The 22424-nt window shown below is 44.0% G+C and overlaps 1 protein-coding gene across 2 annotated transcripts in view; it reads right to left on the reverse strand.

The window, feature by feature from the left end:
- The window catches only part of LOC102444027 (cadherin-6), a 137812-nt gene that overhangs the window by 55617 nt on the left and 59771 nt on the right, over window positions 1-22424 (reverse strand). For both annotated transcript variants that reach the window (XM_075921411.2, XM_075921412.2), the window contains one exon: window positions 21474-21837. In XM_075921411.2, coding sequence (XP_075777526.1) covers window positions 21474-21704 — 231 coding nt within the window. In that variant the 5' untranslated portion in view covers window positions 21705-21837. The remainder of the gene's footprint in view (window positions 1-21473; window positions 21838-22424) is intronic.

The raw sequence follows: 22424 nt of genomic DNA on the forward strand, positions 1-22424 counted from the left end.
TTAAATCCCCCGCGGATTTCCCTATTACGACTTGTGAAATTAACATGCCCCTTCCGGAAAAGGGGCCAATGTAGACGAGCCCCTGGGATTTATTGCTATGAACTGCCTGCATGCAGGGTTGCTGGAACAATATTTATAGTGTGCATGCTGATGGTGGAAGCCATGTATTTGATATTTGTTTTTACTGCTTCAAGCCAGGGGCTACGATAGCATTCCCAGCATCTCTGCAAAATATTTGTTAGGGTATGTCTACGCTACCACCCTAGTTCGAACTAGGGTGGTAATGTAGGCAACCGGAGTTGCAATGAAGCCCGGGATTTGAATTTCCCGGGCTTCATTTGCATAAAGCCGGGCGCCGCCATTTTTAAATGTCCGCTAGTGCGGACTCCATGCCGCACGGCACAGACTAGGTAGTTCGGACTAGGCTTCCTAGTCTGAACTACTGTTACTCCTCGAGGAGTAACTACCGTTTCACGAGGAGTAACGGTAGTTCGGACTAGGAAGCCTAGTCCGAACTACCTAGTCCATGCCACGTGTAGCCGCGCGGTACGGAGTCCGCACTAGCGGACATTTAAAAATGGTGGCGCCCAGCTTTATGAAAATGAAGCCCGGGAAATTCAAATCCCGGGCTTCATTGTAACTCCGGTTGCCTACATTACCACCCTAGTTCGAACTAGGGTGGTAGTGTAGACATACCCTGAGTGCCTTTATTTCCATATCTGTAAAATGAGGATAAATTAGCAGTGCCAAACTGATAGAGGAGCTGTATTAATGTTTCCAAAAACCTTGACTAGAAAGGGCGCTGTTTGAATTTGCAGAAAGAATACTTGCATGACCACGTTGCAGGACTGGACTACAGTAAGAGCTGAACTGTGACTTTGACACAACACCATGCATTGGACAGCATGTAGTTCTGTTGCCACAAAGCAGATCAGGAAACAGATTGACTCTGTGAATCACAATCTGCCATATATTTTCCTTCCTTCTTCTAAAGAAACACACCCTGAACCATCCCTGTAACTGGTCTCCATTTCTATTCATTTCTACTACTGACCTCCTGGGTGACTGTGGGCAAGTCACTTCAGCTCCTGGAGCCTCCATTGTTCTCCTTCTGTAAAATGGGTATAATTATAAACTTCCTGTGTAAAGTGTTTTGAGATCTACTGATAAAAAGCATTATATAAGAACTAGGTATTGCTATTAATTATTATTAATATTATGTGTTTATTTGTTATGATTTAATAATATTCCTCCTGGCTTGTCAGCAAAACTGTGCTGGCCAGCACATTGGAGAAGTTCAGTCAAGTCTCCCTGCCCATTTCCGGCCTATGCAGGAGGGATATTAGAAGATCTGTGAAGGCTGCAGAACCCTCTGTGACAGCCATTCAGCCCAAGGTCATAAGCAAGTGCCTTGCAGTCACTCACTTTCCTGTGGCAAAGCAACTGATGAACAACACTCTAGGTCTGAATTGCACAAACCTCCTGCATGCCATTTAGGAATGCTTAAATAATTTAAAACTAGGCTGGGCAAATTACTGAAGGAAAATTTGCTACACTGTCCATCCAGAGGATGGACAGCATATACGCTAATAGATTTTCCCTGGCTCAATTCTAGAGGTTGTAATTGCTCTCTCTCTCTCTCTCTCTCTCTCTCTCTCTCTCTCTTTCTTTGTATTTATAAGATTTTACAAAACGTGTACAATATGCAATGCCTCAGTCCTCAAAAGAGAAGTGCTGGAACACACTTCGATCCAGAAAGAAGAGATGCTGGAATGTACTTCCAGTAACTGACAAGTACTAGAAGGATGGGAATGCCACTGTAGTTCCACAGCCAAGTGCCAGAATGTCATTGTGGAGTGTTCCAGCATGATGACATGGATCATTACTAAAGCAGACTAATGCCCCCAGGGAGTATTTTTTTGACAACACGGTAACTAGCTAGGAGATTTTCCTAAAGTCAGTGCTCAAGGCATCAGAGGTAAAATGTGTGCTCAGTTACAAAGAAAGAAATGAATACACATGCACATCTGGGGCATGTTGTACTCTAATGGGAAGAAATCTCAGAGAGGTAACCATGTTAGTCTGTAACTTTAAAAACACATCCTCAAATGAGCTTTTTGCCCACGAAAACTCATAATACTATGTATATATTTTCTCTAAGGTGTTACAGAACTGCTCCTTGTTTCTAATGGGATTATTTTTCCGAGACCCAAGTGACAGTTAATTGCCTATCTCCCAAAGACTTTTCATAGGAATTCAAAGGGTGCCAACCCATCATTTCTGCCTTAGAAAAATCTGTCCCTTAAATCCACAGGTACTGCTTCAATGCACATTGTTCATACTCCTCAAGAATGCCTAACTTTTGTATTACATTTTTCCAAGTCAGAGCACAAATAGTCATCGTTATTGACATCTTTATATAACTCAAAGGCAAGCATATGGGTTGACATACACAAGAAGAAATATCTAACTGCATGGTCATATTTATATTTAATCTCTCTAGGTATTTTAGTGTGTGCCTGTGTGTCTGTTTGCTGAAGAACTCCTCCTAAACAGTAAAAGTTAGGACCACCAAACTTGATATACAGCTTCCTCTTATCATAACTTAAAGCAAGGTCAGGGTTTGGTTGTAACAGGAAAATGGGAAGTGCCTAGAACAGGACTGTTTTCTATAATATGGAAAGGGAGGAAACAGAGAAGGGGGAAGCTATACTGCAAAGTGACCTCTGTGGGCAGTGAGCATGGGGGATAGCTGAACTGTAGAGTGACCACTGGGGCTAGGTGAGGACAGGGCTTTCAGCATTGCCAGCCACTGGAGTGGGTAAGTGGCCCCCCTATCCCAAACAGTATTGGATGGAGGGAGAACCCTTATCCACTGGTCCCACCCTTGCAGCCCCCCTCCCCGGGAGCACCCCCATGGCTGGGCAACACAGCCTGGCCCTCATCCAGGAGATGCCTCCTCCTGACAGGCAGGGTATCGTAGCCAGGCCTCTCCCAGAAAAGATGCCTCCCACCAAAAGGAGAAGATTGGTGGGTGCATACATTTAGCTCACTTGACAAAGTATAAACAGGATCTGCAGCACAGCCTTGGACCAGCTGTTGGATGGGGCCAGCTCCTGGAACCCTGCCCCCACCCAAAAGCAGGCCCAAGGTGGAGGGAGGGAAGGCCACTAGAGGCAGGGACCAACCTCCAGAGTTTTGCCTCTCCCACAGCAGTTTCAAGTTGGGGGAGGGCCGCTGGAGACCAGGGCTGCTCCCTGGAGCCCTGCTTCCCCCTGGACCAACTTCAGGGGCGGAGAGGCCCTTGGAGACTGGGACTGGCCCCCAGAGCCTCCCCAGACAGACTGGAGCCTGGGGGGCATCTGGAAGCCAGGACTGGCCTGCAAAGCCCCAGCTCTCCACACTGTAGTTGAAGGGGGAGGGACTGGAGACCACTGCCAGAACCACAGATCCCTGCCTCCCCGCAAACAAGCTGGAGGCTGGCACCAGCCCCTGCAGCTCCAGCACCTTGAGATAAGCTACTGGTTGGAGAGAGAGAAGCTCTGGCCTCCCGGGAGAAGTCACTACTGGAGAAGCCCCACCTCACCACCACAGGCAGCCCCAGTAAGCTAACCCCGGCTGCTCAGACCCCTGCCCATAACCCCTGTCTTAAGTTCTGTACCTCCCAACCCCCTCCCGACTCCTACATCTCTATGCCCTCCCACAAAACCCCAACACCTAACCCTGTGCCCTCTATTCCTGCCTTCACTCCAGCATCTTCCATCCCCTGACCTGAGCCCCAATCCTCACAGGTCTTGCCTTGACTCCTGTACCCCCACTCCCTGCCCTGCATCCCATAATTTAAATAAAGCATGTACAATTTCCTTTTCATTAAAAAAACATTACCATAGTTGAGGACCCGAGCAATGCCAGGTACATCTACCAGTGAAATATTCCATTGTTTTCTCCATTAGAAGCTCCACTAGATAAAAGACACAGGTAGTATATTCCTGAATTTTTAAAATCCCAAAGAAGCCAAAATACACTGACCAGAATAAAACGTGTACCAAAGCATGCTACTTGGTGGATTTGATCGAAAGTTTACTCAAGTAAGTAGAATGTCTCCCACTGCCCTCATTGGGTTCTATGTCTGGCCCTATGTTATCCAAGCTGTCCCTGAAGATAGGAAGTAGTAGTAGGAAACTGTTTCATTAAGAAATGAGTGTCTTTCTTTAGTCACAGAGTCTGCAAACGATTATCCACACGACTAATTAATAAACGTATTCAGAATCTAGCACTAATTCTAATTAAATGTAAGTGGCAAAACAATTTGTGCTGTAGCCTCAGGCCTGGTCTATGCTAAGCTGTCTTATGTCTTCCTAATTATGTCAGTGTCTATAGTACTGCTTTGTTCCTGCCAATATAAATGTCCTAAATGCACCAATATAATAATTCCCCTTCATGAGAGATGCAGGGCTTGTGTTGCTGTGATTAGGGTGATGCAGTGTGTAGACACTGTGTGTATGTCTAGACTGCATCCCTCTGTTAGCAGAGGGATGCAGATTAGGCAGGTCTACATTGCAAGTAAGGCAGGGATTTAAATATCCCGTGCCTAATTTGCATAAAAATGGCCACCACGTTTTGCCGACTCAGCACTTTGTCAGCAAAAAGCGGAAGTCTAGAAGGGGATCTGTTGAGAAAGAAAGCTTTTTTTTGACAGATCCTTTACGCCTCCAGCAAGGAGGTTTACAGGATTTGTCAAAAAAGGCTTTCTTTCTCGATAGATCCTCCTCTAGATTGCTGCTTTTTGCTGACAAAGTGCTGAGTCAACAAAACACAGCGGCCATTTTTATGCAAATTAGGCCCGGGATATTTAAATCCCTGCCTTACTTGCAATGTCGACCTGACTAATCTGCATCCCTCTGCTGACAGAGGGATGCAGTATAGACGTGGGGGCTGTCTCTAGACTGGCCAGTTTTTCCGGAAAATCAGCTACTTTTCCGGAAAAACTTGCCAGCTGTCTACACTGGCCGCTTGAATTTCCGCAAAAGCACTGACTTCCTACTGTAAGAAATCAGTGCTTTTTGCAGAAATACTATGCTGCTCCCGTTGGGGCAAAAGTCCCTTTTGCGCAAAACTTTTGCGCAAAAGTGCCAGTGTAGACACTTGAGATTTGTTTTATGCAAAAAATCCTCAATCAGAAAAATGGCGATCGGGGCTTTTTTGCAGAAAAGAGCATCTAGATTGGCACGGACGCTTTTCCGCAAAAAGTGCTTTTGCGGAAAAGCGTCCGTGCCAATCTAGACGCTCTGTTCTAAAAATGCTTTTGACGGAAAAATTTCCATTAAAAGCATTTCCGTAAAATCATGCCAATCTAGACGTAGCCACTCTGTGTTACTTACATCAGCTATTGGCTACCATTCTTGTCAATTTCATAGTTCTGTGCAGGAGCCCCAAAATTGACAAGTAAGGCTGGTAGTCTTTTTGCTGAGAACCACACATCCAGCTCACGGCTCAAGCTGTCACTCCAGGGTGGTTGGAGGGTTCAGCTAGAGACTGGCTTTCCCCTGCTTCCCAGATCCCAGCTGGGCTGCTGCCTGGTATCCATGCTGGTAACCCATATGCTCCCCAGGATTCCCAGCTCCCCTCTAGGGCTATGTCTACACTCGCAGCTTCTTGAGCGAGAAATATGCAAATGAGGATAAGCATGGAATATTGCCGAGCCTCATTTGCATGCCTAATGAGCCACAATTTTTACAGAAGAGGCTCTTGCGCCAGAAGGAGCTGTCTACACTGCCCCTTCTTGCTCAAAAAAAACCCTCTTGCACAATGCCGTTACGCCAATTATTTTCAGGAATAACGGCACTGTGCAAGAGGGTTTTTCTTGGCCAAGAAGGGGCAGTGTAGACAGCTCCTTCTGGTGCAAGAGCCTCTTTTGCAAAGATGGTGGCTCATTAGGTATGCAAATGAGGCTCCGCGATATTCCATGCTTAGCCTCATTTGCATATTTCTCACTCAAGTAGCCGCGAGCGTAGATGCAGCCTAAGAGCCTGACAGCCACCCTACAGAGAGCTCCTCACCCAAGCCAGGTATGCTGCTGTGCTCTCAGCAGGGAGCTGTATGCAGAGCTGAATGCCTGGGCTCTCAGCTCCTCACATTACCCCTCTGAAGTCACTGGAAGTGCTCCTGGTAAGAGTGTGCACCACCAGCAGAAAGAAGGTGGTGTGGACATGAAAAAGCACAGTAATTACTGCGGTGGCTGTATGCTAACCTAACAGGTCCATTTAAGTTAGAAATGCAGACATACCCTTACATCAACGGGAGCAAGGCTGTAGTGGAGACATAATTAGGTCAATATAAGACCACTTATGTCGAACTAACTCTGTAGTTAGAAGGCCTTAGGCTGTTCTGCTGTCTCAACAGACGTACCTGTGAATCTTTTCAGTGCTTATCAGATGTCAAAATTGCTCTTTGAATCATTCAATTGAAGTAACTTTTTCTTGATTTATGTAATTCCAAAATAATGTTAGGTTTGCTAGTGAATTCCCCATCCTCTGAAAGCCCCAACAGTCAGTCAAAAATGGGAAAACATAGTACCTTAGTTTTAAATACAATTGCATCAATAATGATCTTACTTCTCCATGGAGTATCATGGCTTCAGGGGTTAGATGAAATATATATTCATTAAGAACTTCTGTCCTCCTGGGGAGATCCACTTATAAAGCTGAACTATAAATAAAAAGCAATCCCTTGGTCTAAAAAAATCCAGAAATGTTTTTACTGGAAGATGGTTGAATAAAACATTATGCTTCTTCAGCAGGTAACAGCCTCTTACTACTCTCTGATGGATGGGCTTGAAAGCAAATTTTCAATCTTTGCTTACTGTCAAAGGTGACCCCTTGATAGTCTGAATGCTTGATGCTGGCAATCATGTCCGGCTGCATGTGTGTGTATTTTATGTAATATATAAACACAGAGATTGAGCCAAAAAAGTGAGAAAGCACAATTAGGGAGCTTGAAAGTACACTGCACCCGGAGCTCGAAATAAACTACGTAATTTGAGCTATGCAAATTGTGTAACTTATTTCAAGCTAGTCTATTTCAAAATTTGGCATTGTTCAAAATAAATTGTTATTCCAAAATGTCCGCATGGAATGAGGTTTACAGGGACAGCAGAATAGCGAGCCTTTTATATTTCAAAATAACAGGTACGCTCCTAAGACGCAGAATAGCTATTTCAGGATACCCGAGATATCCTGAAATAGCTCTTCAGTGTAGACATAGCCTTAGATTCAAATCCAAACATTTCCAGTGTTGTAAAAGAGAGGGAGTGTTCAGATTGCCAGTTCTGGTTCACTTCCGTTTCTAATGTGTCTGTTTACATGAACACACCTTAAACCAGACTTACATTAAAAGCTGGGGAAGAAGAGTCTGGTAGAGGAAATCCCTGCAAGGGTTCTCTTGGGAAAAGTCCACCATGACATCATATTCCACAATGTGGACCCCTGCCTTCAAAGGCCTTGTATTTCCACTTAAGCTCTGGTCCCTAAAATTCCCCTGCCCAGGCAAGTGTCTCAATTACAGCTGTGTTAACAATGGTCCCCCTAGCCAAAGCTGCCCTTTCTTACAATCTCCTACCTCCCAAATATTCCCAAATTACATTAGAGTGCAGAATGAGTGATATTTGGTCCTAGCCTACTGACAGCTTAGGAGCCAATATTTCATGAATTAGGAACTTTTTCCAACCTTCTCAGTGGGACCACAGCATTTGGGTTGTGCAGTATCCAGTACTGGATTTCATTATGTTATTTTGTACAATACATTTTTGGAGGTGCATAATGCTTATGATCTATACTGTTTCTCTCGCTCTGATGTCTCTGTTTGAACAATAGAAAACCAAGCACCAATAGAGCACCCTAACTCATTTTTAATAAACTAATCTGAAAAATATTTTCCAGAAGCAGTATAGTAAATGATGGCATGAAGTGATTAAAAGGTCTTACCAGCGCTCACTTGGCCTGTATCTCTCACTAAGGTACATGAGTAATGCAGCCAGGCACAAACTCATGCTAACAAAAAATTGTACTGCAGCCAACACCACCTTGTATTTACCAGAGTTCCTCTAAAGGGCTCTGGTGGATTGACTTCCAAGGGGTGTCAGCTAGGAGGAAATAAGGCATAGGGCCAAAGGTTCCAGATATTTTGTCCTCCCCCTCTATTTCTGGAACTTCATCTTTTATTACTAATACAGCTGCTGCATTTCTATTCTATCCACACACAAAGGATATTACAAGTTATTTTGCTTGACATCCTTTTGCCCTCCAGCATAAATAGATAAAATGGACCAAGCAGGGAGGCCATCCCAAAAGAGACCCTGGGCAGATCATGTGAACATGAGTGAGTGCATGGCTAATGACATCAGTCAAATAGCCTCTTCCTTCCAACAGGCATCTTCTGGTGAATGACAAAACCTCAGGTCCAGTGAAGGGAGAGAGTGGGGCTCACATCCTACAGGGTTGAGTATCAGATAGACAGAAATCATTCTCATGTGCAGTAACCAATCCAGCAAGACTTCTGTACCATGCTCTGAGTCATACTCCTCAGTAAGACGCAGTGAAAAGCTTTGATCCCTATGGGTATGTCTACACTACCACCCTAGTTCGAACTAGGGTGGTAATGTAGGCAACCGGAGTTGCAAATGAAGCCCGGGATTTGAATTTCCTGGGCTTCATTTGCATCTCGCTGGGCGCCGCCATTTTTAAATGTCCACTAGTGCGGACTCCGTGCCGCGCGGCTACACGCGGCACGGACTAGGTAGTTCGGACTAGGCTTCCTAGTCTGAACTACTGTTACTCCTCGTTTCACGAGTAACAGTAGTTCGGAATAGGAAGCCTAGTCCGAACTACCTAGTCCGTGCCGCGTGTAGCCGTGCGGCACGGAGTCCACACTAGCGGACATTTAAAAGTGGTGGCACCCGGCGAGATGCAAATGAAGCCCGGGAAATTCAAATCCCGGGCTTCGTTTGCAACTCCGGTTGCCTACATTACCACCCTAGTTCGAACTAGGGTGGTAGTGTAGACATACCCTATGTTTCACCAGTAAGTCTGGGTGTGGAAGGGGTGTGGCTATCTTTTAGATATAAACAGTGAAACCCAAAGCAGAGTAAATGCTGGTTCCACCAAGCACTGTTCCTCCTCCTATGACTTACATTTTTACCCTCAGCCCCCACAAGCACTTTATTCCTTCACAACCTTTTGTTGTTCTTGTTTCTCAAGCAAGCAAACAAAAAACAAAATAAAACAAAAATCCAGGGGGACTAGTGCTCCCTTTGCCACTATTCTGAGGGGGATTCATTTTCCTTCATCTGCCATCTCAGAGTCTCCCTAGAAATACAAGTTCTGTTGAACACTGAAACATGTTCAGTGCATGCTGAGGTTTCTGTTTCATCGCACGAAAACAAAGAGGAGTCAGCAAGTTGCTGTCAGCATTAGTACAATGAGATTGACAGCAGCGAGTCACATTACAACACATTTTTTCAAGTTTATGTTTTGAAATGTTATGCTGAATGGCCATGGTTCTCAAACTATTCTTGCCCCCATGTCAACCATGGTCCCCAAAGGAGAAAACCAGAAACCACAAAAGTAAAGGCGGTAGCTGGAAATACTGGGTTATTTTTGAACAAAGTTTCCCTAAGCCTCATGGTGAAATATTTCAGGAGAATACATTACAGCCATTAACAGTCTAAGGGCTGCCATGTTAGCATGTATCCACATAAACAATGAGTCCAGTGACACCTTTGGGGATGTCCATATAGCTGGGCTAAAGTTGAATTGAGCTAAGCAATTTGAACTACGTTAATTGCGTAGCTTAAGTCGAAGTAGCTTAACTCAGCTTTTGGCACTGTCCACACAGCAGGAAGTTGAAGGAAGAATGCCCTTCCTTTGACTTCCCTTACTCCTCATGAAATAAAGGTTACCATGAGTCAGAGTAAGAAGTGTTCCAACTTGACATTATTTTGAAATAAAGGCTTGTTGTGTAGATGCGCACTATGTTAGTTCAGAATAATGTCAGTTACTCCAAAATAACGCTGCTGTGTAACAATTTGGGCTAATAATTTGGGCATAAGCTTTCATGAGCAAAAATATGCATCTGACAATGTAGGCCTATGAAAGCTTATGTCTAAATAAACGTGGGTATGTCTACACTACCCCACTAGTTCGAACTAGCAGGGTAATGTAGGCATACTGCACTTGCAAATGAAGCCCGGGATTTGAATTTCCCGGGCTTCATTTGCATAAGCGGGGAGCCGCCATTTTTAAAACCCTACTGGTTCGAACCCTGTGCAGCGCGGCTACACGGGGCTCGAACTAGGTAGTTTGGACTAGGTGTACCGGTAGTTCAGAATAGGAAGCCTAGTCCAAACTACCTAGTTCGAGCCCCATGTAGCTGCGCTGCACGGGGTTCGAACCAGCGGGGTTTTAAAAATGGCGGCTCCCTGCTTATGCAAATGAAGCCCGGGAAATTCAAATCCCGGGCTTCATTTGCAAGTGCGGTATGCCTACATTACCCTGCTAGTTCGAACTAGTGGGGTAGTGTAGACATACCCTGTGTTAGTCTTTACGGAGCCACAGGGCTCCTCATTGTTTCAGCCATTAACAATGGAATAACAGTTGCCAATGGAGGGAATTTGAAACCTGAAATCAGGGACTCTTTACAAATTAGTAACTTTCATTTATTGCATTTATTACATTATGACTAATTTATTATTTGTATTTGTGGTAGTCAGCAGGATCCCTAATCAGGATGCAAGACACTAGTGTGCTTGGTGGTATACAAACAGAACAAAAAGATGGCTCCTGCCCCTAAGAGATTACCTAAGACTTTGATGTCATGCCGGGTTTTTTTTTTCTTTTGTTTTGCAGCGTGTGATGTTGAGTATGGTCTTTGTGGCTGGAAGTGTAGAGGAGAGGCAGTACCTTATGACTAGCTAGCTCAATGCAAAACACCAACAAGAGGGAGGCAGAAATGTACCGCCGTTAGGGTACTAACCTAGGATTTAGGAACCACCAGTTTTATTCTCTGTTCTGCCACAAACCTTCTATGTGATTTTGGGCAAGTCACCGTAAGGTGAACAGTACTTAATGTGTGCCAGGTCTGAGCCCCGGCACCTTTAGGCTTGGCAATTTATAGCCTTGGTGCCTCTGTGAAAGCTTGCTGCACCAGTTATTAGTGTAAAAAATTGATCAAGCCCCAGCACCTCTGTCACCACTATATATTTAAGAGATTTGTGTATCTGTTTGTTTGTGAATCCATCTGCCTGTGTGTCTGTCTGTGAGGCCATTTATTCAAGAACTCATCCTAAGTAAAGGCTGCACAGGAAGGGACAGGGCCTCAAGAGGAAGAGTGGGGCCAGGATACTTCCCTGTTTCCCTACCCACAGACCGGGGCACCTTTGCCCCACCCTCCCAAGGTTCCCCCTGGGCACCCATGCCCCTGGCGGTGGGAGGAAACTTTGCATGCTCCTCCTTCTGTCACCAGGCCAATCAGGGCTTGGAGGTAGGGAAGCACGCTAAGTCTCCTCCTGCCCTTCCAGGAGTGCACACTGTGTTCTGGCCTGCAGAGGCCCTTTTGCCCGCCCCTGTACTCAGTGGTCAGAGTTAGGCCCACCAAATTTGGTATGCACCTATGCCTTCTCCTAACTTAAGGAAAGGTCAGGAGAGTGGCCAGCAGAACTGGGGCTCTGCCATCTTGCCTGCTACCAGACCCCCTCCCCAGCATCCATCCTCATCCCAGCCCTCACTCTCTCAGCCCCCCATATCTCCAGACTCACTCCCCCTCCCCCCATATCCCCAAGGCCCTGCCCTGATTCCTGCACCACCCACACCACCAACACCTTGCCCTAAAAGACCCATGCAACACTGGGTTAGTCTTCTAGTTACAAAATAAGCTCTCAGGGTGAGATTCACAAAGGTGCTTAAGCCTACTTCCTATACAAAATGATGGGAATTAGACTGTTAAATATCCTTGTGGATTCCAGCCTAGTCTCTTTCTGCTTCAATTCCCCATCAGGGTCCTTATATAACTAGGGTCTTGAGAAGAAAAGAACAGAGAGGATGCGACATTACAGTAACGGCGCCACCTAAGTACCTAAAATAAATACTCAGAGATACTCTGCACAACACCAGTAGCCTGGGAACTACACTTTGTACATCTTGCTATATATGATTCATGGCAACACTATAGCACTTTTGCAGGGCCTAGGAGATTTTTTTAAGAAGTTTTGAGTAGGATGTGGCTGTACATGTGAGTAATGTAATGAGTGGCTCATTAGCATGGGGCAGGTGGAAATAATTTAGTTCAAAAGATAAAAAGCAAGGAACTAAGTCAATAATGGCACTAGGCCACATATTTAACAGAGAAAATATTAAACCACTCTCAGATCTGTTTGCTAAGCTTTTCTAGGTTGAGAAGGCTGTTGAGGAGAATAGGGAAGTGGTGTTGCAAAATGCTTTTTGGAGTTGGAGGAGCTATGGTTTGTTTAATATGGTGTGTGTGTGGGGGGGGAAGGGGGCTAATAATGTGCCGAAATTGCTTTTACACGATGATGTAATGCACCCAGAGTCTAGGATGGCTGCAGTACACAAATTGATGTAGATCAATAAGAAGCTAGATCTGATATAAGTGAACGAGTTTCATTTCCTGTCCTGTCATTTTCTGAACCACATTTCCACCTGCTCCACTCTTTGTCTCTTTATTCACTTTCTCAGCACAACTGGGACAGTTTGGAATTTGCAAACTGTTTCTAGATTCTCTGCCTGAGCCTCTGTCCTCTCAAGTGCCCCTTATTTCACAAGTTATCTCCTTTCCACAGGAGCTGATGATGCAGAGAGTTTCTTTCGATACTAGTAAATCTTTGAAAGAGGAATATGCGTCAAAGGTGCATACGTGCGAATGTGTGCAGTTCAATGTGGGAATGAAGGGCAGTTGGGAAAGTCAAATAGAACATAAAATATGAATGATGGATGTGATGAATAAAGGGAGAGCAAAAGTGTCCCTGGCATTTGTTCTATCTCTGCCCAGCCTGTTGTAGCAAAACACAGGCACGTTCGCCAGAATAAATGCCTCAGTGGTGAAGAACTTCTAATTTCTAATCCTGGCTCTGCTGCTCATTTGCTCCATGATTGTAGGCAAAGCAGTTAAACCTCTGTGTGAATCTGTTTCTCTTTCAGAAAAGAGATTGATGGCAACACGTACTTCACAAGGGTGCCATCATTTAACAGACGTTTGTATGCTGCACTGCATGCACATAAAACCCGATGTGCAAGATCTCCACCAGAGACAAGGATTAGAGTGGTGTAGAGAGGCCTTAAAACCCCTATAGTCAGACAAGGGAGGATTCCCTCAGGCACTGAGATATTCGGCCATAAGGCTGCATTACGAGGATCCCCCCCTTCATCCTCCCTTTTAAGCCCTGACATAGGTAAGTAAGTGTGCAGGGTGCTAATGGTAGGAGGGGTGTTCATAGGCAAAGCTGCAGCACTAGGAGATTCCAGGGAACTCTGTCACCCCTAAGGCAGCCTCGAGGAGGCTACCGTGATATAGACGGGCTCCCAGTGCTACTCACCTTCCATTGGACACCTTTCCACCTCTCAGAACAGCTCCCTAAGCTTAGGTTGTGAGTTCTGTGCTTCACCTCCTTAAGCCCTTCATGAATGCTCACAGTAATCTTTTTCACTTTTTAAAATATGGCTTAAATGCTATCTGCAATGTGGTTTGGATACATCAGTTGTTAAAATTTTTGCCTTTCCTTCCAGTTCAGCAAGTAAGTCTTGAGTTTATGGAACTGGATGCTTATTATACTCCAATCAGGGGTTAATGCTGACTGCTTCTAAGCCCTGGAAAATCTTACATTGCCACCATTTTTGGAGACACAAAGTTGGAACAGCACTTTTTTTTTTGGTGTGTGTGAGTGAAATTCCTTAGAACATAAGAATGACCACACTAGATAAGACCAACAGTCCATCTAGCCCAGTATCCTGTCTGCCAACAGTGGCCAATACCAGATGCCCCAGAGGGAGGAACACAACAGGTAATCCCCTCTCCTGTCACCCATCCTTGCATCTAATCTGCTTTTAGTGTATTACTGCAAAACAAAAGGGTAAGGTACATGTCTTCAGGGGAACATGCTATTCCAATTGTCTCTGAAAGAGACAGCCAAAGATGAACTCATTATAGTATCTCTCTTTCCTAGCAGTACTTTCTATTATAGCCAAAGAGGTAGAAATTGAGCCTAAACAAAATGATTCTTGTTTTGGCCAAAGTTATGCTATACTCTTTCTGCATTGTCAAACCACAGTGCAGAGGAGAGTCTTTAACTTTATTTTTCTAGAAAAACAGAGATGTCAGTAGAAGATGATTTTTTATGATGGGCTGTATGGATAGCAACATCCACTAGCTTACAGGCAAACATGATGCTTGAATTAGAGGAACATCAGTAAGACACAGCACTGATGAAAAGCAAGGCTAGGAGTACTTTTGAGTGCCAGACTGTGACAAGGCAATTCCACCACTGACCTCCATGTTATCAAAAAATCAACAAATGCTGGGAGCTATTATGTGGTGGATAAATCAGATTTAAGATTTGTTCAGACCTTTCTTCAGTCAAAAAAGAGGAATCCAATTCCCTTATTAGACAATAACTTGCAAAGATAAGCTTTGCCAGATCTACTTTTATCCTGTAAATGAATGGACATATGTTGCAGATATTTTTTGATGGCCATCAGGTAGCCCAAGATACTGTTTTGTTAAAGGCATAAATAATGTGTACTTTGAATGACACAGTATCTATATATTATCTCATTCTCATCCTGTAGTTTAATCTTAAAAAAATGTATATGTCCTTGACTGCACGCACATTCCAAGTTCCCTCTGGGTTTTAAAGAAACATTTCCCCCTAACCCTGTTTAATTTCATTAAGGAGGTACCTGTACATTCAGTTTCCTTTGTAAACATAACTCAAAGTTATGCTGATTTATGCTTTAGGCAATAAAGTGGCACTGGGCACATCTGTATTTTATGCTCACATACTCCTTTTATTTTATTTTGGGACTGAGCCCCTGAGAAATGTTGTATTACTTGAACTAGAAGAAAGGACATCTTCAGGTCAAAGTGTCATCCTACCCATCAATCACCTTCCAGCAAATAGCCACAGCTTGCAAGTTAATCAGCAGTGCAATGAATAATTCCAGCCCCAAACTTTTTAAAAAGTGCCTTCTGTGATTATATCTGGGACTAACCTATAGTGGAATACACGGGAATGAAAGGTGGAAGTGAAGTAACTAGATAATAAAAGCTGTTGTAGCCAGAAAGGAACCCCCCTTGTAACATCCATTTTTGCTTGCCTGGAGCATGCAGGGCACACAGAGCAGAAGGCCCAGGCTGTGTGACCGTGAATGGTTGTAAACAGAGATATGCCAATTGCTGACCAAGAGGCTGCCAAGGAGTGTCCTTGACTTAACCCATATTGATACGAACACACAGCCGTCCGCAGGGGGAGGAATCTCTCGCCCAGTAAAAAAAGTCTAGTACTCACAATTTAGTTATCTCTCTTGCAAGTGTAAATTAACTTGAAACTTGCTTGTAAGAACTGGTGCCACAAAACGGACCAGTACAATTTGGCATCTTAGATAAGAAAGAGGATACGGGCCCCCAGGGGTATAAAGAAGGGTCCAGCAGCATATTTACTCTGAGTGTCAATTTACCATCTATCTGCTGGTCGGGTTAGGTGTTTGATCTCCCGAGGTTCCAAGGGGACGCCCACCTCGTATTAGTCTTTCCTAGGAATTGAGAGACCGACCCTGGCCTGACACGCTGGAGTCGAGAGGCACAGAAGGGGGTAAAAATTGTACCTGGATGTGGTCCTTTGTTTAAGTATATATATACATAGTGTTAGAGTATATATATACACATAGTGTTCTATTTTCTATCTTTACCTTTTTCCTGTAACCACTTTTTAAGATCTATATATATATTTGCTAGCATTTAAGAAATAGAGCAATAGCCATTGTAACCATATGATTTATAAGTTCCTTTAATAAACCTGTAACTGTTTAAGCTTTGACCTGACTCCTTCAGTTGCTGTAATAGAACCAAGCACAATTTAAAAGAACTTCAGCCGGTCATAAAGGGACAGTTATAGGAAGAGCTTGGCGTTTGGATCTGTGTCACTCCCAGGTGACAGGGTCCGCTGGGGCACCTTTCAGCCTTTCCTGGGCTGCCCGCTGCGAAGGAACCCTGTGTTCTAGCAGCTAAAATCTTAGGTGTAATAAGCTCTTCCTACAAACCGGGGCGTCTGTTGGTCTGCTGGCCACCCTCTGTGACGGGACCCCGGTCCTAGCAGTAAAGACATGGACGTTAAACTCTCGGGGCTCCTTTCAGCCTTCTGGCTGCCCACTGCTACGAGACTTCGTGTCTTAGCAGTTAAAGACTTAGGACACACACACACACACACACACACACACACACACACACACACACAACCGTTTCACGAGGAGTAACGGTAGTTTGGACTAGGAAGTCTAGTCCGAACTACCTAGTCCATGCAGCGTGTAGCCGCGCGGCACGGAGTCCGCAATAGCGGACATTTAAAAATGGCGGCGCCCGGCTTTATGCAAATGAAGCCTGGGAAATTCAAATCCCGGGCTTCATTTGAAACTCCGGTTGCCTACATTACCACCCTAGTTCGAACTAGGGTGGTAGTGTAGACATACCCTGAGTGCCTTTATTTCCATATCTGTAAAATGAGGATAAATTAGCAGTGCCAAACTGATAGAGGAGCTGTATTAATGTTTCCAAAAAACTTGGAAACTCATGGAAAAAATATTAGTGGGTGCTTAATACGCACTGGCAGCCAGCTACCTCCAGCTCCCCAGCACCTCCCACCACATGGCAGCCCTACTGATCAACTCCCGCCCTTCTCTCCAAGGGCCACACACCCACAGCAATCAGCTGTTTCACAGTGTGGAGAAAGTGGGAGGAGTGGGGGACAGGGTGTGCTCAGAGGAAAGGAAGGAAAGATGCTGGCGGGATGAGAAGGGGTGAGGTGGGGGCAGGATCTGGGGCAGAATTCAAGGTTTGCAGGAAAGGATCTGGTAAGAGCAGGGCCTGGGGAGAGTGGGTGGAGCACTGTCAGGCTCAGAGGAAGCTGTCACCTAATCTTTCAGACAAGTGAACAGCCAGATTATCACAAGAGCTCAGCATCCACCATCAGGGGCAGTGTTGAAAAGTGTTTAACTTCCACCTCCTCACCAAAATTTGCCCCTGATTCTGGATGTTGAGTTCTTGTCAAAATCTGGACCCAAAGCAACCTATAATATCCTTACTGCTCCCTGATTTCTATCTTCTCCCTCTCTCACATGTAGACTTTTATCTTAATCTCAATGTTGATGTAAAAGAGAATCCATTCCTGACTCATTAAAGTCAGTGGCAACGTTTTCAGGGCAGGATTTCACCCTATGTATTTTTGATTTGTAGAATATGTACAGCATGGTTAGAGGCTGTGCATGCTTCCTACCATCCCTCTCATATGTCTTAACATGTTCTTGGAAGGATTGCTTTGGTGTTCCTTTCCCAAAGCACCCATGGCCAGCTAGTAGCTAGAGGTAAATAAAGGTCTTCCAGTTTCCCTTGACCTTCCTCCCACTAGGCCAGATGGACCCACCTGGAGTAGAGTAGCTGGGGCTATGTCTAGATTGTAGGTTTCTTTCAGAAGAAGCTTTCCCAGAAGAGATCTTCCAGAAAAACTTCTTCCGAAAGAGAGCATCTATACAGCAAAAGCGCATCAAAAAAGCAATCTGCTTTTTCGAAAGATAGCATTCACACTTAATGGATCTATCTTGCATTTCAGCTGTGATTACTATGGATGGAGAGTGGCCACCAGGGCACCTGTGTTTTTTTCTCTTTCCTCTTCTTTTGAAAGAACTCCTTCTTTCCCATCCATACATGCCTTTTTCCAAAAGCTCTTTCAGAAAAAGGCTTCTTCCTGGTAGAATGAGGATTACCAATGTCGGAAAAAAACTCTGTTCTTTTGATTTTTTTTTAAAGAACATGATTGCAGTGTGGACATAACTCTGCTGTGTAGAATCAGCTCTGACATTTGGGGTCTGGATGTATTATTACTTCAGTTGCTGCAATATTATTGGTGATTGGGTTTCCCTTCATCTCGCCCATCTCTCACCCTTAGACTTTTAGCTATGCGGCCTCAGTCTCAATATGCTTTTCCCTTTCTAACTCCTTTTTCATAGAATCATAGGGCTGGGCCCTCTCCAATACAACCACATCCTTTCTATAGTGAGGGAACCCAGAACTGGACAAAATACTCCAGGGCTGTGTCTAGAATGGCATGATTTTCCAGAAATGCTTTTAACGGAAAAGTTTTCTGTTAAAAGCATTTTCGGAACAGAGCGTCTAGATTGGCACAGATGCTTTTTCGCAAAAGCACTTTTTGCGGAAAAGCATCTGTGCCAATCTAGACGCGCTTTTCCGCAAAAAAGCCCTGGTCGCCATTTTCGTGATCGGGGCTTTTTTGCGGTTAACAAATTTGAGCTGTCTACACAGGCCCTTTTCCACAAAAGGACTTTTGCCCGAAGGGGAGCAGCATAGTATTTTCGCAAGAACACTGACAATCTTACATGAGATCGTCAGTGCTTTTGCGGAAATTCAAGCGGCCAGTGTAGACAGCTGGCAAGTTTTTCTGAAAAAGCGGCTGATTTTCCGGAAAAAAACTGGCCAGTCTAGACATAGCCCAGATGTGGCCTCACCAGAGCTGAATAAAGGGGAATAATCACTTCTCTATATCTGCTGGCAATGCTCCTCCTAATGCACCCTAATATTCCATTCACCTTCCTGGCTACAAGGACACACTGTTGACTTATATCCAACTTCTCATCCACTGTAATCTCCAGGTCCTTTTCTGCTGAACTGCTACTTACCCAGTCGGTACCCAGCCTGTAACAATGCTTGGGATTCTTCTGTTCCAAGTGCAGGACTCTACACTTGTCCTTGTTGAACATCCTCAATTTTTTTTTATGTTTTCTCTCTGTTTTTCTTCTACTTCAAAACTCCTTTCTTGTCTCCCACCACAATCCCAAGTAATCTGTTCTTTGCCCACAAAACCACTCTGCTCCTATAATGATGATCTTGTAGCATGTAGCGATAAATGAAGGGGCAGAAGTGTGGAATGACAGCTTTTTATTCAGGTGTTTGAATTAGATAGATGATAAACATAAAGAGCTCTTCAAACAGTTTTAGTAAAACTAGCTTTTCCTTTCAGTTAAATCAGATGTAATGTGCAAGATGTCTGTGATGTCAAAGCTCAATCGGTTCCACAGCCATCAGTGGTCTCCCAGGAAAACAGAATAGAAAGAATTGAATTTTAAACCTAAAATACAAGCCAATTCTTCCCATGTACACCTTGTGCTGTTGTTGACTTTATACAGCATAAAGAAGCAAACATTTTTTTAAATCTATTTTTTACCTTTTACAGATCATTGGTTAAGGCTTCCACTCTTTGAGATAAAACATATTAAATAAAAGTAAGCTGGTTAATCTTCATTAGTCCACACTGGTCAAAATTATCTGTTCAGTAAAACTGCATGGTTACTTTGTAGCCATTCAGCTATTTCTTTTCTTTATCCTTACTCAAACACACAACTATGTCTGATAACAAATGGCTGCTCTTTCATGCCTCTTGGCTAATTGTTCAAAGACAAGGGCGTGAGCAGCTCTGGCACTCCAAAGATGTGTGAAAGGCCACTTCTGAACAGCCCAGGGACACAGAATCAATGACATTTATATATCATGTGTCATCTCCATGCTTTGCCACAGTAAGTATAACAAAGTGCAAATCACAGACATAAGAGTAACTCTAAAAATAACATTCTGGCCCTCCACATTTATTCTCTCTCAGTGAGTTCACATCAGACTTGCTTGTTTTATAGGTCCATAGAGGGTTTTTTCCCACAATGTTATGGCTCTATCAAAAAAAAAAAAAAAAACAACCTTACTATTTACTTTGCATTTTCATTCTTTTCCCCTTTCTCATCATTAGTCTTTTCATTTTTGGTTCTCTCTATGAGTATCTTCTCCTTCTCTACTTTTTGCTCCCCATTTCTTCATTTCTAACTTCCCTCTCATTCTCCCTCTTAAGTCTTTCTTCCTCCAAGCTGCTGCCTCATCCTCCTTTTTTCCTTGCTGTCCGCTCTCCTAGCTTCTTCTTATCATAGAATCAAAGAATCATAAGGTTGGAAGAGACCTCAAGAGGTCATCAAGTCCAACCCTCTGCCAAAAAGCAGGACCAATCCCAACTATATCATCCCACAGGGGCAGATGACCATTTTGCGGGGCCCCGGGAAGCATAATTCCGCGGGGCCCCCCCTTTGCCACGGCGCATGCGCAGTGACACCATACGCATTCGCAGCGGCGCCACGGCGCATGTGCGGGGCTTTCTGAAGCACGGGGCCCGGGGCGGCCGCCCCATTCGCCCTGCCCTTTATCCGCCCGTCATCCCAGACAGGGCTTTGTCAAGCCAGGACTTATTTATCCTCTCTCTCTTTCTCTCTCCCCCTCCTCCAACCTCTCTCTATTTAGCTCACTCCTTCTGGGGAGGAGCTCTCTAGTCTCAGTGAAAGGTGTAGCTGTGACTCTACAACACAAGGGGAGCAGCATAGTCAAGAAGAAGAGGCTAGCTATTGCCATTCTTTGATCACACAAAATGTCCGAAGTGTTTGTCACTTACTAACGTGCCAAGCTTGGCATGGCAAATGTTCTTCCAGTAGTGCCCTTCATACTGCATGTGCCACAGCATTGAGATTTCAGTGGACCCCCCAAACATCATAAGAAAATGGCAGTGGCAGAGAAGATGAAGTGAAGAATGAGCATTGAAATATGGTAGCTACTTTTTGACAAATGGAAAGAACTCTTGTCAAAATAAGGGCACGTCAAGTGTATAGTGTACGCTAATTTTAGCCTCTTTATAATCTTGACACAGGTGTTGACTTACTTCATGGAGATCACACACACATTCATTATGCATTTAGTTAAAATACCATGGACCACATACTCATTTGGTATATTCTAGTATGACTCCATTAAAGTCAATGGAGAGATGGGTTACATCAGCTGAGAATCTAGCCCAGAATTTCCTAAGGTATATAAGTCTGCATTCCTCATTTCAAGGCAAAAAAGTTTTAGAACAAATAAATGGGAATAGCTGTGGGCCTCAATTGTGAGACTGGTGGATTTTCTTTTCTCTCTGTTGTTTTTAATGTAGCTCAGCTTCATGTTGCATTTGCCTCACCTGAACTGTTCGTCATAACAAAGTGACCATATAAGAAGCAGCACTTGAAATATACAGTACATCAGTCCTGCCCAATCATTACAACTGGCATCCAAAAGACTTCAAAATCAGAACATAACTGTGTTGAAAAAACTCCTACCTTTCCAACATACTGATAGTCAGAGCCCGTGTATTCCTCCAAGAGAAAGAACTGATTCCACATCCAGCTCCTTTTGGAACGAATAAGTTCCTTCTTGTTATTTCCAGACAGTTCCAAAATCTTTTCCTTTTCCAGAAAACCCCTAGTCCTTTTGGATAAAGGAGTTGAAAAACTTTGATGAGGCTGACCAACCCATAGCAGCAGCCAGAAGCAATGGTAAGTTATCATCATGACAGCACAAACACGTCTCTGTGTCTCTATGCAGTGATTTCTTTCTTGGCCTCAAAGCAATCTACTTTACTGCACTGAATCCAGATTCATTCCTTCTTCCTTCTTTAATGTTCTCTGCAGTCTCAAGGGGTCTCTGGAAGGAAAAATGACAACATATCAAGCATTTGCAGAAGTACTTAAGATTCAGAGCTGCAGTAAATAAGCCAAAAGGGTAGATCAGTAATTGTAATTGCTGAAAAGCTCTAAGTTGCTTTCAGTTCTAAAATACTGCAAGTGGTCCTTCAGATAAACTGACTATAATATCTGAGCTGAGTAGGAGGAAGCAGTTCTGCTACTTATTTTCTCTCTCTCTTCCGTTACTTAAAAATACTAGTTTGGGTTACTATCTTGATGAGCTGAAGTGAGTTATTTCACTGTCTGTTTCATGTCTGGATATCAGGATCCAACTGAGTTTGGTGGTCTCAGTCAGATCACACTTCATGTGAGAGATTGTGGTCACATCACAAAACACACTACTGGGAAGAGTACAGAAACCATAAAGATGGAAGTGTCTGAAGAACATGACTGGACAGAATCACTATATCAGAGGTGAAATCTTGTTCACATTCCAGTTGATGAGAGTTTTGCCATCAACTTCACTTGTGCCAGGATTTCACCCCAGGGTACCAGTCCAGGTGAAAGGGTTAGTGAAATAATTGGATAAATTGGTACAGTTGTTAG

This window comes from Pelodiscus sinensis, chromosome 2 (genome assembly GCF_052426305.1).
Source record: "Pelodiscus sinensis isolate ZL-2025 chromosome 2, ASM5242630v1, whole genome shotgun sequence".
Classification (NCBI taxonomy): Eukaryota; Metazoa; Chordata; order Testudines; family Trionychidae; genus Pelodiscus; species Pelodiscus sinensis.